Source organism: Cololabis saira, chromosome 8, assembly GCF_033807715.1.
Source record: "Cololabis saira isolate AMF1-May2022 chromosome 8, fColSai1.1, whole genome shotgun sequence".
In the NCBI taxonomy this organism is placed as follows: Eukaryota; Metazoa; Chordata; class Actinopteri; order Beloniformes; family Belonidae; genus Cololabis; species Cololabis saira.
Genome location: NC_084594.1, coordinates 4,994,747 through 5,011,960, shown reverse-complemented (window position 1 = coordinate 5,011,960; position 17,214 = coordinate 4,994,747). Strand labels below are relative to the sequence as shown.

At 43.0% G+C, this 17,214-nt stretch overlaps 2 protein-coding genes across 2 annotated transcripts in view; both read left to right on the top strand.

The window, feature by feature from the left end:
* LOC133448253 (sodium- and chloride-dependent taurine transporter-like) overlaps positions 1-16,712 on the top strand; it is a 32,452-nt gene extending 15,740 nt beyond the window's left edge. The window contains exons 4-9 of the mRNA XM_061726614.1: positions 5,850-5,938; positions 6,094-6,245; positions 6,964-7,096; positions 10,271-10,405; positions 11,386-11,489; positions 16,606-16,712. Coding sequence (XP_061582598.1) covers positions 5,850-5,938; positions 6,094-6,245; positions 6,964-7,096; positions 10,271-10,405; positions 11,386-11,489; positions 16,606-16,636 — 644 coding nt within the window. The 3' untranslated portion in view covers positions 16,637-16,712. The remainder of the gene's footprint in view (positions 1-5,849; positions 5,939-6,093; positions 6,246-6,963; positions 7,097-10,270; positions 10,406-11,385; positions 11,490-16,605) is intronic.
* A 32-nt stretch (positions 16,713-16,744) lies between these two features.
* Positions 16,745-17,214, top strand: part of LOC133449090 (glutamate receptor-interacting protein 2-like) — a 28,616-nt gene continuing 28,146 nt past the window's right edge. The window contains exon 1 of the mRNA XM_061728221.1: positions 16,745-16,857. Coding sequence (XP_061584205.1) covers positions 16,745-16,857 — 113 coding nt within the window. The remainder of the gene's footprint in view (positions 16,858-17,214) is intronic.

Below are 17,214 nucleotides of genomic sequence, written 5' to 3'. Positions count from 1 at the left end.
CACTAACACACAGAGACCTCTATCCCGCTCTCACCTTCCTCCCCGTGGAAAAGCACATTGTTTCTTCCAGTAAAACACCTTTTTTTTACATTTCGGAGACATTCCTCCCCCTTTTATTGGATGTCTGGCATCATATTTTTGCTGTATCGCTGCCGTTTTCTCGTCAGACATTTGTCCTCTGATTTTCATCATCGACGGCTTCTCACTTCTTCATTTAATTATTTACTGGCGTCGCCGTCCTCGCGCTCCTCGCGCTCGCACGTGTCGCGTTTCCTCCGTTCAGACGTTTTTCCTTTTGTCGTCTTATAGACACACACACGAATGGAGAGAGAGATGGTGTGTGTACACGGTGTCCTGAATCACACGTTGCTATGGCAACAGTGCAGCAACACATCAGAGGGAGAAAAAAGAGGGCAAGCGTGGAGGAAGAAGAAGAAGAAAAAAAGAAAAGGAGGGTGGCGAGATCTGAGGAGCCGACAGATGGATTCATAAAGACGGGAAGAAAGAGAGAATACGGGAGGAGGGGAGGAGCACATTAAGGAGGAAAAGGGATGAAAAGGCCGAGGGAGTGAGATGGAAGAGAGGAGGAAGACTTGGGGGGGTTAAAGGAGGAGAAGAATCTGGCTGTTACTAATCCAGTGAGACAAGAGAAGAAAAAAGATTAGTTTGATTCTAGATCCTGACACATCTCCTTTTTTCCAAAAAAGAGGTCACTTACTTTTTGAAAACAGCCTTCCCTTCGTCTGGGCTGCGTTTCTGAAGAGAGATGTTGTTTTTCGATCAAAAGAAACTGTGGCGGTCGAGTGGGTCGAGACGTGGACGCTGGGGGGGATTGATACGTAATTATTGGTGATTATTGGGTAACTCGCTGCAAGCTCTCGTGTTTCACGACGTATCTCCGGTCAGGACTTGGAGTCATTTCCCATAAAACCGGGCAGACACTGTGCGATTATCGGCTCGTTTTGAGACGATTTTCCAGTCGTGCGACTATTTTTTGGATCGGGCCCGATTTCGTCCCAATCGTTGGTCGTGCCTCGTGCAGTAAACGTGGGGTAACGACGAGAGATTAACACCTCACGACGAGCTCCCGATCACAAAACGTGTGCTCGCAAGAAAATCAAGCGTGTTTGAAATCCTGGTCGTGCTACGACCCGATTTGCCTCATCCTTTCATAAGCCCCTTTCACACAGCCAGTTCGAGGCGGGAACGTTGCGCCTTTAAGCCGCCTCGCTGTTCTGTGTGAAAGTCACGGAGGCGGAATGGGGGGGCCAAGTGGCCCCACCAATAAGCCGGCAGCGGAGGTAGTCACAGAGCCGAAACGGGGTCTGTGTGAATGACACAGCCGGCATGCCGGGGCCAGCCGGGGCCAGCGCTGACGCTGACGCTGTCGTCACGCCTCTGATTGCGGAACGCCGGCATGCTGTGTGAATTTACAGACGGGAGCGGCGTTATGCCGGCGTTGTATGGTTCTGTGTGAACCAACAAAGGCGGCGTATTGGCAGGACTTCTTTACACCAATATTGCGGAATCTCTGTGTGAAAGGGGCTACAGAGAGCATGTGCAAAAAGCTAAGAAAAAAAAGGCTGCATTTCCCACGTCTGCCCAACCATACGCATACGGCGTAGGGTACGCGCCGACCCGCACCATACAGTGTGCGTCGCAGCGTACCCTACGGCGTAGGCTCTGCGTTGGTGTAACGCGGAACCATAAATCAGCCTTCAGTGTGTGCTCTGTCTGCTGTTCTGAACTTCTCTGTTGTGCTCACTTTGCTGGGATGTCGGGTTCCTCCACCGAGACACAACTTTTGCGGTATGCGTTCATTGTTGTGTCTAAAAATGATGCGCAGTGCCCACCCAATCAGAAACGGTAGACATTTTTGGATTTTTTTTATATATATAAAAAAATAAAATTATGAAAAATAAAGGAACCCCATAACCTTTGATCGGGTGGGCAGGACGCACGTTTGGGTGGACACAGCCCACCCCTGCCCCAAAACCGGCCTCGAGTTCCAGTAACAGAAGTCCGGCGTGAGGATTATGATCGTATAGTGTGAGCAGACGGAGCATCCGAGCATCGGCTCGTACAGTGTGAGAACATAAATCGTGGGCTGTGAACTTTTGAACTCAGCGATCTAGTCGTGCAGTTTGAGATGGGGCTGAATCAAACGATTTAAAATATCCCACAGTGTATGCCCAGTTTTAGAGGGACGTCTCAGGAGGCCCGGGACCCGCTGGAGAGATCGGCTTTCCTGGTAGAGATGTGGAGTATGAAGGTAGAGGTCGGGAATCTGGATGGATGGATGGATGGATGGACGGACGGACGGACGGACGGACGGACGGACGGACGGACGGAAGGACGGACGGACGGACGGACGGACGGACGGATGGATGGATGGATGGACGGACGGATGGATGGATGGATGGATAGATGGACGGATGGATGGATGGATAGATGGACGGATGGATGGATGGATGGACGGACGGACAGACAGACAGACATGATCAACTCGTCGCCCGTTGACACGTCGTTAAGTGCAGACGACTCAGACTCGTCAGAAACCGTTTCTGTCGCTGCCAGGCCGTTGCTACGGCTGAAGTCTATCTACCGCAGGACGCCGGCCGTCTGGAGCCGTTGGACGACGGCCCATTCACGCCTGGGCCAATGGCGAGCAGGGCGTGGCTCCTCCTGCGTGTATAAAAGAGATAAACCGTCTCTGTCGTGTGCAGGGTTGCGAGAAATAATGAAATATATTATATTTGGTGCCTAACTGTTTCCCAAGTATATTAGTGCGTGTGTGAATGAATAAATGAGACGTAAAACGTACATTTCTTTGTAGAAAGGTGCTTTATGAAAATAAGTCCATTTACTTGTATTAGTTTACAGCGCAGTCTTGAACATCCAATATGGCGGCGACGTTGACGTACGGCTCAGCGCTCGATGGGGCGGATACGTATATATGTCTATGTCTCAGGATATCAGCAGACGGCGTCCCCCGCTGCAAAAGTGTTGAATAAATATCTTATAACGTCCCGGTGCATCGTTGGGTCAGAACGTTTAGGACCTTGATGCAGCCGTGCTGCGCGGCGGCGTCTGCAGCTCCGGTCGCAGCGAATCCGGACCGTCGGTTCCCCAAAGAAAAACCATCTGGTTGTGGAAAAAAGTATATAAATCCCGTCCGAATGTGAGCGGAGCGGCGAGGTCAGCCAGGGTCGGCAGATTAGCACAGGAAATGACATCATGGAAGACCACGCATCTGTTTGTTTGAGCTCGGCCGCACCATGTGATCCTGGGAGTCTGTGTGTGTGTGTGTGTGTGTGTGTGTGTGTGTGTGTGTGTGTGTGTGTGTGTGTGTGTGTGTGTGTGTGTGTGTGTGTGTGTCTGTGTGTGTGTGTGTGTGTGTGTGTGTGTGTGTGTGTGTCTGTGTGTGTGTGTGTGTGTGTGTGTGTGTGTGTGAGAGGGATGCTGATGGGTGGCAGCTGCTGATTATTCAAGTCGTTGAAAGGACGCGATGTGACGGCGCCTCGTTCACTCGTTCACACGTTCAGTCGTTCAGTCGTTCAGTCACACAGATGGCCGAATTTCGACGCTCAGGAAGTTTCTCTCCAACTCGCACAGACGACCTCCACCCCCAACATCTAATCTATGACCAGTACTGGAGTTGTAAAAAACTATCAGGGGGGATGGTGGATTTTATCATATGGGGACAGATAATTTGTGCTGATTACAAATAATATAATATATTACAAATAATAGCACTGACCAAAACACCTGCAGAAATACTGCAGGAATGACATAGCAGCAGTTAAATGCAGCCTTCTGTAAGCTTTAAATATCCACCGGGCTTACATCAAATACATCAAAACACAACAATAAAAAACACTTTTCTGAACTTATCAATATGACTCTGTCCTTCACAGGATAAGTAACATGGATCACTGCAAAAACTATAAATCTTAACAAGAATATTTGTCTTATTTCTAGTTAAAATATCTAATTTTATTAAAAAAATCTTATTACACTTAAAACAAGACTCATCACTGGAAAAAACAAAAATTTTCACCTGTTTCAAGTAGATTTTCACTTGAAATAAGTAGAAAAATCTGCCAGTGGAACAAGATTTTTTTGCTTGTAATGAGAAGATAAATCTTGTCCCACTGGCAGATTTTTCTACTTATTTCAAGTGAAATTTTACTTGAAACAGGTGAAAATTGTCAAATAAGTTATTTTTCTGGTGTTATTTTTCTGGTGATGACTCTAAATGTTGAAATAGCAGTAAAACCACATTCATTGATGAAATGACATAAGGGATGGAAAGGAGGGATGGCAGTTTTACAGGGGGGATGATTTGGACCGTTTTTATTTCAGGGGGGGATGCCATCCCCCCTCATCCCCCCTCAACTCCAGTACTGTCTACGACGATCCAAATCCAAACCGCTGCACCTGCTCTCACGTTGGTATTTCTGTCCTCGTTTAACCTCCCGCGGTCGCGGCAGAAGAAGAGAAACTCCCAAACGTCCACTTGAGCCTGTTTACCAGCAGCTGTGTTGTTTAAGACCATGAAACTTGGCCGATAGCTCCCAACCCCCCCCAAAGGGTTTTATTTAAAGATAAACACATGGGAGAAGATTACGCAACCAAACGGACATTTTTATCATCTTGAAATTAACCGTACACTGAAGTATACAGATGATAAACAATAAGACAAACTCTCAATAAGCCCCGCCCCCTTTGGGTTTGCATGCTGTCAATCAAAGGCTGAGGATTTAAACCGGTCCTCCGACTATTGTTGGATTATCCGCTGCTGATGAGGTGCAGCAAAGTATTTGATCATAAAAATAAAATAAAAAACATGCAGAGAGAAAGAGAGAGAGACCAGTAGAGGAAGTATTACCTAACATTCATACATTTACAGGATCTCAGGACCCACACTGCAAAAACTGAAAATCTTACCAGGAATATTTGTCCTATTTCTAGTTAAAATGTCTAATTTTTAGTCAAAAAATCTCATTACACTTAAAACAAGACTCATCACTGGAAAAAACAACAATTTTCACCTGTTTCAAGTAGATTTTCACTTGAAATAAGTAGAAAAATCTGCCAGTGGAACAAGATTTTTTTGCTTGTAAAAAATCTCCGGGAACGGAGAGCTCTGCCAGGAACATAAGGCACTATCAGGTCTTGCAAATAATGCGGAGCTAAGCCATTTTGGGCTTTATACGCAAGTAGTAAAATTTTAAATTGGATTCTGAATTTTACGGGTAACCAATGGAGCCAATGGAACAAGAGTCATTACCAGAAAAATAACTTGTTATTTGACAATTTTCACCTGTTTCAAGTAAATTTTCACTTGAAATAAGTAGAAAAATCTGCCAGTGGGACAAGATTTATCTTCTCATTACAAGCAAAAAAATCTTGTCCCATTGGCAGATTTTTCTACTTATTTCAAGTGAAAATCTACTTGAAACAGGTGAAAATTGTTGTTTTTTCCAGTGATGAGTCTTGTTTTAAGTGTAATTAGATTGTTTTTTTACTAAAAATGAGACATTTTATCTAGAAATAAGACAAATATTCTTGTTAAAATTTTGAGTTTTTGCAGTGCAATTTAACAGTTATCTATTGGAAGTTTCAATAAATCCTTCGTTGTAAGCCCTCCATGTCACCTAAAGTCTTTTTATGTTGTAAAAATAAGACAAATATGTGGTGAAGGATCTGCACAGCTTTCCTCCGCGAGCCAATCAGAGCCCGGCAGCCTAAAACTGTTAACTGTTCTGTCGTCTGCTGTCGCCGTTTCCGTCTCCGTCTCCGTCTCCGTCTCCATCTCATCGGTGTGTCCCCTCTGTCCTCTGCAGGTATCGGCTATGCCTCCATCGTGATTGTGTCTCTGCTGAATATCTACTACATCGTCATCCTGGCCTGGGGTCTCTACTACCTGTTCCAGGTGAGTTTGTGGCGATTAGAACCTGCAAGACCCGTTTTTACATGATCAGCACCGAGTTTTTGTTAGAACAGCTTTCCCCATATGATAAAATCCACCAACGCCCCTGATTTTTTTTTTACAACTCCAGTACTGACTCGTGTCTTCTCTGCCTCCAGTGTTTCCAGCCGGAGCTGCCCTGGGCCAAGTGCAAACAGCCCTGGAACACCGACCGCTGCACCGAGGACACTTACCGCAAGAACAAAACCCTCTGGATGGCTGCTAACCTCTCCATGTCCAACTTCACCTCCCCCGTCACCGAGTTCTGGGAGTAAGTAGCACCAAGAGTGAGCGTGTTCCCCCCACGCCGGGTTAACGGCTCGTGTCCGAGGTCAAAGTGACTGTGTTTCCATGCATCAATAACCCTTTTAAAACGCGAATATTGGCAATAACCCGAATTTGCACGGCCATGTAAACACCAATAACCCCTTTGTTAACCTGAATTTGCTCATATTCGGGTTTTTAAAAACCTCAATATGACCCCTGGGTTACTCCTTTTAAAACCCGAATATTGGGTCATGTAAACGCCAAACGGAATATCCCCATCAAACGGAACAGGAATTTGTTTTCTGCACATGTTCTGTTCACAAGGAATCCTGGTCTCTTGAGTCCAGGAAGTTCTTATAAACACGGAGAAACCAAGACCAGGAGGAGACTAATCACTTCATAAATGTAATGAAGGATATGAACATTTCTGCATTTGTAGACGGTAGAAAGTACCGGGATAGAACATTTACAAGAAGGTGAGAGAAAAGTTGCGCGAAGCAGCATTTGTTTTGAATTTGGATACAGGAAGAAGAAGCGGAAATGACGGGAATTGTGTCATGACGTTCTCCGTGCGTCGCTGGTTTGATCCAGATATCCCAAATGATTAATTACCTGTAAACGGAATATTCTGAATGTTTCAGTAACCAGAATATTAGCAATAACCAGAATTTTGACTGCATGTAAACGTAGTTTGGTGTCTCATCAAATCTCTTTTTTTTCAGACACAATGTGCTGGCGATCAGTAACGGAATCGACAACGTCGGCCCCGTCAAATGGGACCTGGCCCTTTGTTTACTGCTGGTCTGGGTCATCTGCTTCTTCTGCATCTGGAAGGGCGTCAAGTCCACCGGAAAGGTAAATATAGATCCCCCGAAACCCAAGTAAAGACGCTCTTTTGTGATCGGACAAAAAGACATGTGGTGTTTAGTTTAGTTTAGTTTATTTATTTAGCAATATAAGACATATTGAACAATAAATTTAAAAACATTGAAATAACATGCAAGGAAAGGAAGAAGCCTGGTGGCTTATATAGAATCCTTTCCATACAGGACTGTCTCAGAAAATTAGAATATTATGATAAAGTTCTTTATTTTCTGTAATGCAATTAAAAAAACAAAAATGTCATACATTCTGGATTCATTACAAATCAACTGAAATATTGCAAGCCTTTTATTATTTTAATATTGCTGATTACAATTGCAATACAATTACTTGCAATATTTCAGTTGATTTGTGATGAATCCAGAATGTATGACATTTTTGCATTACAGAAAATAAAGGACTTTATCACAATATTCAAATTTTCTGAGACAGTCCTGTATATGAATAAAAAACAAAACAAAAGCTACACAAGGGGGAGTAAAAAAACAAGAAACACAAAAGAAAATGTAACTCAGATTAAATAACAAACACTACAAAGATGAAACAATAAGAAAGTTCTTTAAATGTTTTTTGAATATTGGCAAGGATGGTGAGGATTTAAGAGATTTATTGAGTGAATTCCACAAGTGGTGAAAGATTGATGTTTCCATGTTCTACTAAACGGTAAATTAAAATCATCTTTGTGCCTTGTGGCATAAGAATGAATATCGGAATTAACACAAAAGAAATTATGAAAAGAAGAAGGAGGATCTTGTATATAATGTTTACATTTGAACATAAACAAACATGAAACATTTTAATTTTATTGACGGATAATAATGAATATTTAATGAAAAGGGGAGCAGATGGCTCATATCTGTTTGCATGTGATATCATTCGGAGAAACCTTTTTTGAATTATTACTAATGTATTAATATATATTGAATGTGTCGAAGCCCAAACAATGTTGCAGTAATTAAGATTAAACTATAATAGAGAGTTAAATGAGAGGAAGGAAGAACAAAAGGACAAACCTTTCTCAAAATACCAAAATACCAAGCATCTTCGTAGATTTCATGCTACAGTATCCGCTGTTTTCGGGTTGATTCCCTTCGTTTTCCCTCACAGCCAGAAGGCAGAACTTGAATAATAACTTGTCACAGTCGGTTAAAGTGTCACAAGACGCTCTCTGATTTAAAAAAAGAGTTTGTCTTCAACACTTCCACCATTGTGCTCCATGTTGTTGTTGCCCGCGGTTACACGGAGGGGATTTCTGCCCCGTCTGCCGTCTATTACATTAGCCTTTGTTAACCCTGGTGCTGTCTTTGGGTCAAGGAAGGAGGGAGGAAAGAAGGGAGGAAAGAACGGAGGAAGGAAACAAGGAAGGAAGGAAGGAAAGAAGGAAGGGAGAAAAGAGGAAGGGAAGAAGGAAGGAGAGAACAGGAGGAAAGAAGGAAGGGAAAAAAGAAGGAAGGAAGGAAGGAAGGAAGGAAGGAAGGAAGGAAGGAAGGAAGGAAGGAAGGAAGGAAGGAAGGAAGGAAGGAAGGAAGGAAGGAGGAAGGGAAGAAGGAAGGAGAGAGCAGGAGGAAGGAAGGAAGGAAGGAAGGAAGGAAGGAAGGAAGGAAGGAAGGAAGGAAGGAAGGAAGGAAGGAAGGAAGGAAGGAAGGAAGGAAGGAAGGAAGGAAGGAAGGAAGGGAGAAAAGAGGAAGGGAAGAAGGAAGGAGAGAGCAGGAGGAAGGAAGGAAGGAAGGAAGGAAGGAAGGAAGGAAGGAAGGAAGGAAGGAAGGAAGGAAGGAAGGAAGGAAGGAAGGAAGGAAGGAAGGAAGGAAGGGAGAAAACAGAAAAGAAGGAAAGAAGGAAGGGAGAAAAGAGGAAGGGAAAAAGGAAGGAGAGGGCAGGAGGAAGGAAGGAAGGAAGGAAGGAAGGAAGGAAGGAAGGAAGGAAGGAAGGAAGGAAGGAAGGAAGGAAGGAAGGAAGGAAGGAAGGAAGGAAGGAAGGAAGGAAGGAAGGAAGGAAGGAAGGAAGGAAAAAGGCAAGGAAAGACGGAAGGAGAATTAGGTCATTTTGACCCGAAGACAGTACAAAGGTTAACGCCGTACATCCCGTATTAAGTCGTAGCTCCGGTAATAAACAGCGTGCCTGAAAAGCAGAGACTTCTCTTTACAGCCTCAACATTCTTTATTGATTGGTCTGGTTCTGCTCTCCAGCTCTCCAGCCGTCCCGCGCTGTAATAAAATCCCTCCTCCAAGGCCCGTGTTGGTCGCCGCTTCCCACAAAGTGGATAGTGACACGGGGATATTGATTCAAGCCCCCGCCTGTGGTCCGGTGCTTAAATCTGTCTTTCTGTGTCAGTTATCGCTTTTTTACGGCGCTCACGCCTCCGTGAAAAACACGCTCGCTGAAGTGATGGCTGGTAATCGCCGGGAGGCGGGGCGACGTTGAAGTTATTACCGCTCCTGAAGGCCCAGTCCCAATACTCCCACTACCCCTACTTTTCAGCCCTACCCCTAAATTTTGCGCGTTCCCGTGAGGGTAGTGGTTTCTCAATTCCTCTTTGCATCTAGTGGACATAACGAGGGCTAGTGTGTATGAATCTAGCCCTTAAAAGTGAGGGATTTCAGATGAACTCGCCGACGGAGGGCTAGAGAAAATTTCCCAGAATGCTTTACGTCATCATTTGCAGACTGAATCAAACAAAAAAACATGGTGGACATTTCTCATTTTTAGTAATATTCACTCAGTGAATCTACATAATCACTCGCTTGCTCTTTGTTGCGAAGTTTTTTCAGATCTCGCCAGAATAAAGGCTGATTTATGGTTCCGCGTTACACCAACGCAGAGCCTACGGCGTAGGTTACGCGGCGACGCGCGCCGTACGGTGCGCGTCACCGCGTAACCTACGCCGTAGGCTCTGCGTCGATTTAACGCAGAACCATAAATCAGGCTTAATGTGAAGCTGCAACGTTTTCAACCTGATCTCAAAAAAATCCGTGAAATGCCCAGGACCGCTTATGTAAACCACGCAGTGACGTAGCAAGTGGTGTCCCAATCCCTAGGGAACATTGCAAAGCCCTTGTGGCTTCATTTTGAGGGTGAAGTGGTAGTGAGTAGGGTGAACATTGGGATTGGCCCGAAGACGTACATGACTCTGGCTTCTTTTCCCCCCAGGTGGTTTACATCACGGCCACGTTCCCCTTCATCATGCTCATCGTGCTGCTGATCCGCGGCGTGACGCTGCCGGGGGCGTCTGCGGGCATCAAGTTCTACCTGTACCCGGACCTGGAGCGCCTGAAGGACCCAGAGGTAGGAGGAACCCGGTTCCACAACAGAACCCCCCCCCCCGCTGGTTCACTCACGGTTCTAGGCATCTTTGTTGCAACAAAGGCATCTTTGTTGTGTACAGTTGCCATGGCGACTCCTAGCCTTTGGACACAGAGCTGCAGCACAGCAGAGAGGGACGTGAGGGTCTTTTTTGAATTTTTTTTATTTTTTAACACAATCCAAGGAGAGAAAGAAAGCCTGAAAGGAAGAAAGAAAGAAAGAAAGAAAGAAAGAAAGAAAGAAAGAAAGAAAGAAAGAAAGAAAGAAAGAAAGAAAGAAAGAAAGAAAGAAAGAAAGAAAGAAAGAAAGAAAGAAAGAAAGAAATGAGTCTGAAAGAAAGAAAGAAAGAAAGAAAGAAAGAAAGAAAGAAAGAAAGAAAGAAAGAAAGAAAGAAAGAAAGAAAGAAAGAAATGAGTCTGAAAGAAAGAAAGAAATGAGCCTGAAAGAAAGAAAGAAAGAAAGAAAGAAATGAGCCTGAAAGAAAGAAAGAAAGAAAGAAAGAAAGAAAGAAAGAAAGAAAGAAAGAAAGAAAGAAAGAAAGAAAGAAAGAAAGAAAGAAAGAAAGAAAGAAGGATAAATTCCAGTTGATACGTGTTTGTGTAACAAACATGGAGGATCTGAGTCATTCCAGTTTTGCAGTACAGGTGTAACTCATTTAATTGATTTTTATAAATTAAATTTAATTACGGTACATTTACGGTTGGATTAAATCTGGCTCCGTCCAGTGAGAACGTTTATAAAAGCTTGCTCCAGGTAGCACAGTTGCCATGGCAACTCCTAGCCTGTGGACACAGAGCTGCAGCACAGCAGAGAGGGACGTGAGGGTCTTTTTTTGAATTTTTTAACACAAGGAGAGAAGCTTCGCCCCCCTCCAAATATTCATTGTAATATCGTTGCCATGTACCCCCCCCATCAGTAGACCTCAGCCTTTCTGTCCCCCCCCTTTCCCCTCCATTCGGCAGGTTTGGATCGATGCCGGCACTCAGATTTTCTTCTCCTACGCCATCTGTCTGGGCGCCATGACGTCCTTGGGGAGCTACAACAAGTACAAATACAACTGCTACAGGTGAGCTTCAGTTTTCAGGAGGGGGGAGGCCATAGCGCTGGGGGGACAGCGGGCGGGGGGTGAGGGATCCTTGTGTGTTCATTAACAAATCCTCCTCATGACATATGTGTGACATAGGGACTGTTTGCTGCTGGGAGCCCTCAACAGTGGTACCAGTTTTGTGTCTGGCTTCGCAATATTTTCCGTCCTGGGCTTCATGGCACAAGAGCAAGGGGTGGACATTGCTGATGTGGCAGAGTCAGGTACGAGGGTTCTGTAAAAAAGGCGGCAGTGATGGTGGGCGCTGCTTCCTTGGTTAACAAATAAAAAACTAAAAGTGATGAAAAAAGAAAAACAGCAACGAAAGCCATAAGAGAAATATGGGCAACACGTTCCTTCTCCAACGGGGTTGGTAATCTGGACTTGAATGGGTTTCCCCGATTGAACACAAATGACGGCATCTGAATAATGGAAGCTTCCGCAATCAAACACTTCTTGACAAAAAGCAGAATGTAAGAGAGTGTGAACAAACCTGGTTGGGCTTTGGCTGGAGGCCGTAGGAACACGAGTAGTGATGGTCGATGCATCTTGTGCCGTGGTGTGAACATGCAACCTGAGATGTTTCCTGTTTCCTTCAGCCCCGACACCAATGCCGGTGGCCTCAACTTGATCTGTTCTCAGATTAAACCTAAAATAAATCAGAAACTCCAGCTTTCAGAGCATTAGATGTGAAACAAACGAGACCAAGTTTACTGTAGAAGTCTGGTTTTTTCTCTCACGCTTGAGTCGACGAATAGTGATCGATGACTCATTCTGGAAAAAAGCACTTTAACCCTTGTGCGTCTTAAGTTTGTGTAACAAACATGGCGGATCTGAGTCATTCCAGTTTTGCAGTACAGGTGTAACTCATTTAATTGGTTTTTATCAATTCAATGTAATTGGTGTAGTTTAGTATTTAGTATCTTTTAGAGCAGTGATTTGGGGGCTCCAAAGACTGAATGTGGTGATAGATTTATAGTTAAAAACGTGGAGTTGAATTGGTATTTTTTTTATCGTCATTTTTATCGCTATCGGGATAAATGCCAGAAACATTTTTTAGTCCATATCGCCCATCCCTAGTACACAGCAATGCACAACAAGTTCCCGCCCGAACCAGGAAGCTGTTCCGTGTTTCTTGGGAGTAAAAGTCCGTCTTTAACGATGCTCGCTGCAGTACTCGAGTTGAGGGGGGATGAGGGGGGACGGCAAACCCCTGGAATAAAAACGGTCCAAATCATCCCCCTTTCCATCCCTTATGTCATTTAATCAATGAATGTGGTTTTACTGCTATTTCAACATTTAGAGTCATCACCAGAAAAACTTAATTGACAATTTTCACCTGTTTCAAGTAAATTTCACTTGAAATAAGTAGAAAAATCTGCCAGTGGGACAAGATTTATCTTCTCATTACAAGCAATAAAATCGCAGATTTTTCTACTTATTTTAAGTGAAATCTACTTGAAACAGGGGAAAATTGTTGTTTTTTCCAGTGATGAGTCTTGTTTTAAGTGTAATGAGATTTTTTTACTAAAATGAGACATTTTAACTGGAAATAAGACAAATATTCTTGTTAAGATTGTGAGTTTTTGCAGTGATCCATTTTACTTATCCTGTGAAGGACAGAGTCATATTGATAAGTTCAGAAAAGTGTTTTTATTGTTGTGTTTTGATGTATTTAATGTAAGCCAGTGGATATTTAAAGCTTACAGAAGGCTGCATTAACTGCTGCTATGTCATTCCTGCAGGATTTCTGCAGGTGTTTTGGTCACTGCTATTATTTGTAATATATTATATTATTTTTAATTAGCACAAATTATCTGTCCCCATATGATAAAAATCCACCATCCCCCCCTGATTTTTTTTTTACAACTCGAGTACTGCTCGCTGCAGATCAGGGAGAGTTGTCGTGACATCACACGCTGACTGGAAAGCGTGGAGAACAATTGCGGCTTTTGTCCGTTCAGAGTCGGCCCACATGCTACACATTTCTGTTGACTGGAGATTGCTGTTAAAGAGCTTTTCAAGCGCAGTGTTTTGCAACAGGACTCTGTCTGCAGGAGTATTTCGTCTGCTCCCTCCCGGGGAAAGAGGGGCCGCTAGTTGTGAGTCAACGTTGTGTTTGGTGGATGCCTTGTCATAATTTGCACCAAAAAATGGAACATATATCGACATATATATATATATATACTTTTGCCATCAGCTGCAATGCTGTTTTTTGCTGTTATGGTTGCTTCCTTGTTCTTTGACTTCTCCTTTTTTACAGTTTCTGATGTCGCTTCAGTGTAAAATTACAGGAGTGTCTCAGAAAATTAGAATATGTGATAAAGTTCTTTATTTTCTGTAATGCAATTCAAAAAAACAAAAAATGTGATACATTCTGGATTCATTACAAATCAACTGAAATATTTCAAGCCTTTTATTATTTTAATATTGCTGATTATGGCTTACAGTTTAAGATTTAAGATTTGGGCGTATAAAGCCCCAAAATGGCTTAGCTCCGCATTATTTGCAAGACCTGATAGTGCTTTATGTTCCTGGCAGAGCTCTCTGTTCTGGGAGTGCAGGTTTACTCATAGTTCCTATTCCTACAGTTTAAGATTAGATTCCCAGAAATATTCTAATTTTTTGAGATAGGATATTGAGTTTTCTTAAACTGTAAGCCATGATCAGCAATATTAAAATAGTAAAAGTCTTGCAATATTTCAGTTGATTTGTAATGAATCCAGAATGTATAACATTTTTGTTTTTGGAAATTGCATTACAGAAAATCACAATATTCAAATTTTTCTGAGGACAGTCCTGTATATCTCATTTTTTTTTCAAAGAAAAGGGCAAAAAAAAAACGAGCCTCAGTTTGCTCCTGCTGCTGTTTTTTACGACGCTCATTTTGCATTCCTGATGAAAAAAGTCTCATTTTTAATTTCAGTCGGGGATGCAAAATTGCTGGAGTGATGGAAGCGTTGCTGATACTCTGTACCTGTAAATGTTACGGCCACTTTAACCCGGCACACGTAGAACAGACTGTTCTTTAACGTTTCCGGCGGTCTGTTCCTGGAAAACTGATTATGAATCCACTTAAAACCCCAATTAAAGGAAGCTGGGACGCTGTAAGAACTCAAATATCAGTAGGATTCAGTGATTTGCAAATCCCATAACCTGCGTTGTACCTACAAGAGAGCAGAGAAAACATGTTAAATGTTTAAGCTGGAGAAATGTAGACGTTTCTCCTTCTTTTTTACAGTAGCCCGTAATAGTTTCATGATCTGATTCCCCCAGACTCCCCATAGAAGCCAGGATTTGTAATTGATGCGGTTAGAAGCGTCTCACTGCGACTTACCTGAAAACACATCTGGATCAGAGGAAATGCTGCTCTGACATTGATGATAGTTCATCTAGATTCATCTAGACCAGGGGTCGGCAACCTTAAAATGAAAAAGAGCCATATTGGACCAAAAACACAAAAAACAAATATGTCTGGAGCCGCAAAAAATGAAAAAGTTTTGTATAAGCCTTAGAATGAAGACAAATGGTGAAAGGCGAAATGTTGAGAAAAAAGTCGAAATGTTGAGGAAAAAAGTCGAAATGTCGAGAAAAAGTACAGAAATGTCGAGATTAATATCGAAGTACAATCTCGAGAAATAAGTCGAAATTTCGAGAAAAAAATGAAATGTCGAGAAAAAGTCAAATGTCCAGATTAAAAAGGAAAGGAAAAATGAAGAAAAAAAGAAGAAAAAAAAAGAAAAAAGAGAGAAAAGGAACAAAAGAGAAAAAAGAAAAAAAGGAAAAAAAAATGTTCATTTTATGCGTTTTCATACTTCCTGTTGTGAATAAAATATGGGTTTATGAGATTTGCAAATCATTGCATTTTATTTTTTATATACATTTTAACACATCATCCGAACTTTTTGGGAGAAACTGAGACTTGTCTGTAACGATTTCTCTCACGACTGATTTACTTCCACAGAGATGCAGTTAACTTAACATTTGATAACTTTACATTCTGTTAGAATATCGCAGTGAGGTCAACAGAAGATATTATTATATAACCTTTTTAGTAGTTTAATGCAAGAAAGAGGTAAGTAAGGATGTATTTTAGTTATAATCAGTACGTTATCGTACGGTGGCCAACAAGGGCCAAACGCACTGCAACGGCCTAATGCGTCTCAGTTAAGGAAAACGGCTTCAAGTACAGAAACGATTCAAATTCACAAACTCAAAACGAGGTACAAAAAGAGGAACGTGGTGCAAATGAAAAAACAAAGACAAATGCAGCGTCATCAAACGCGCGGAGAAACGATGCAAAGCACAAAACGATATAAAACAAGAAATCATCTTCAAAAGAAAAACGCTTCATAACCGGTCACTACAACCGGAAGTGCTCCAAACCTGCAGGGGGCGCTCTCAGCGTAACAGCTCAATGGACAGACACACGGGATGTAGAGAGAGACCGAACAGCTGACTGTAACATTAAAATATAATAAAGAAACGTCTCGTAATGTGCAGCGTTGTACAGTGATATAAACATTGTATATAAATATAGTCAGATAAAAATCACATTACCGTTCCCGCTGTATGTTTAAACCATGGATGTAAACACTGTGGTTCAGTCAGCAGCGCCCCCTGCAGGTTTGGAGACTTCCCGTTGCAGTGACCGGTTATGAGGCGTTTTTATTTTGAAGATGGTTTCTTGTTTTATATCGTTTTGTGCTTTGCATCGTTTCTCTATTTGCAGCGTTTGATGACGCTGCATTTTTCTTTGTTTTTTGCAGCACGTTTTTTCATTTGCAACACGTTCCTCTTCTTGTACCTCGTTTTGAGTTTGTGAATTTGAATCGTTTCTGTACTTGAAGCCGTTTTCCTGAACTGAGACGCATTAGGCCGTTGCAGTGCGTTTGGACCTCGTCGGCCACCGTAGTTATCGGCACCTGGCCTGAAATACAAAGATTTGCTCACTTACTCACATCTTGCTCTGTGTCTCTATTGTTCGGGGCTCATGTTTTCTTCCCCCCCCCACAGGGATGCAGATCAGATGATTTTATCACATGACACTAACGTCTCCCCCCTCCACATCCTTGTGTGTGCTCTCCCGCCCCCCCAGGTCCAGGCCTGGCTTTCATTGCCTACCCTAAGGCTGTTACCATGATGCCTTTCCCGACACTCTGGGCCGTTCTCTTCTTCATTATGCTGCTGCTGCTTGGCCTCGACAGTCAGGTACGCACAAACATTCACTTTCACACATGGGCGACCGCAGAGAGCTGTGGGAACCGCTCATTACACATTTACAGCCCCGCTGCTCGTTGGAAACGTTGGAGACGTTTAACCGCTTGTTGGCCGAGAGAAGTGGGAGCTTGTGAGGTTTAATGTTCTAAAAAAAAACAACAACTTTCTCAGGTTCTAGTTTAAACCCTTGTACTGTCTTTGGGTCAAAATGACCTAATTCTCCTGTTCCTTCCTCCTTCCTTCTTCCTTCCTTCCCTTCCTTCCTTCCTTCCTTCCTTCCTTCCTTCCTTCCTTCCTTCCTTCCTTCCTTCCTTCCTTCCTTCCTTCCTTCCTTCCTTCCTTCCTCTTCCTTCATTCTTTTTTCGCTTCCTCCCTTCTTTCCTCCTGCTCTCTCCTTCCTTCATTCCCTTCCTCTTTTTCTCCCTTCCTTTTCTTGCATCCTCCCTTCCTTATTTCCTTCCTTCCTTCTTTTCTCCCTTCCTTTTCT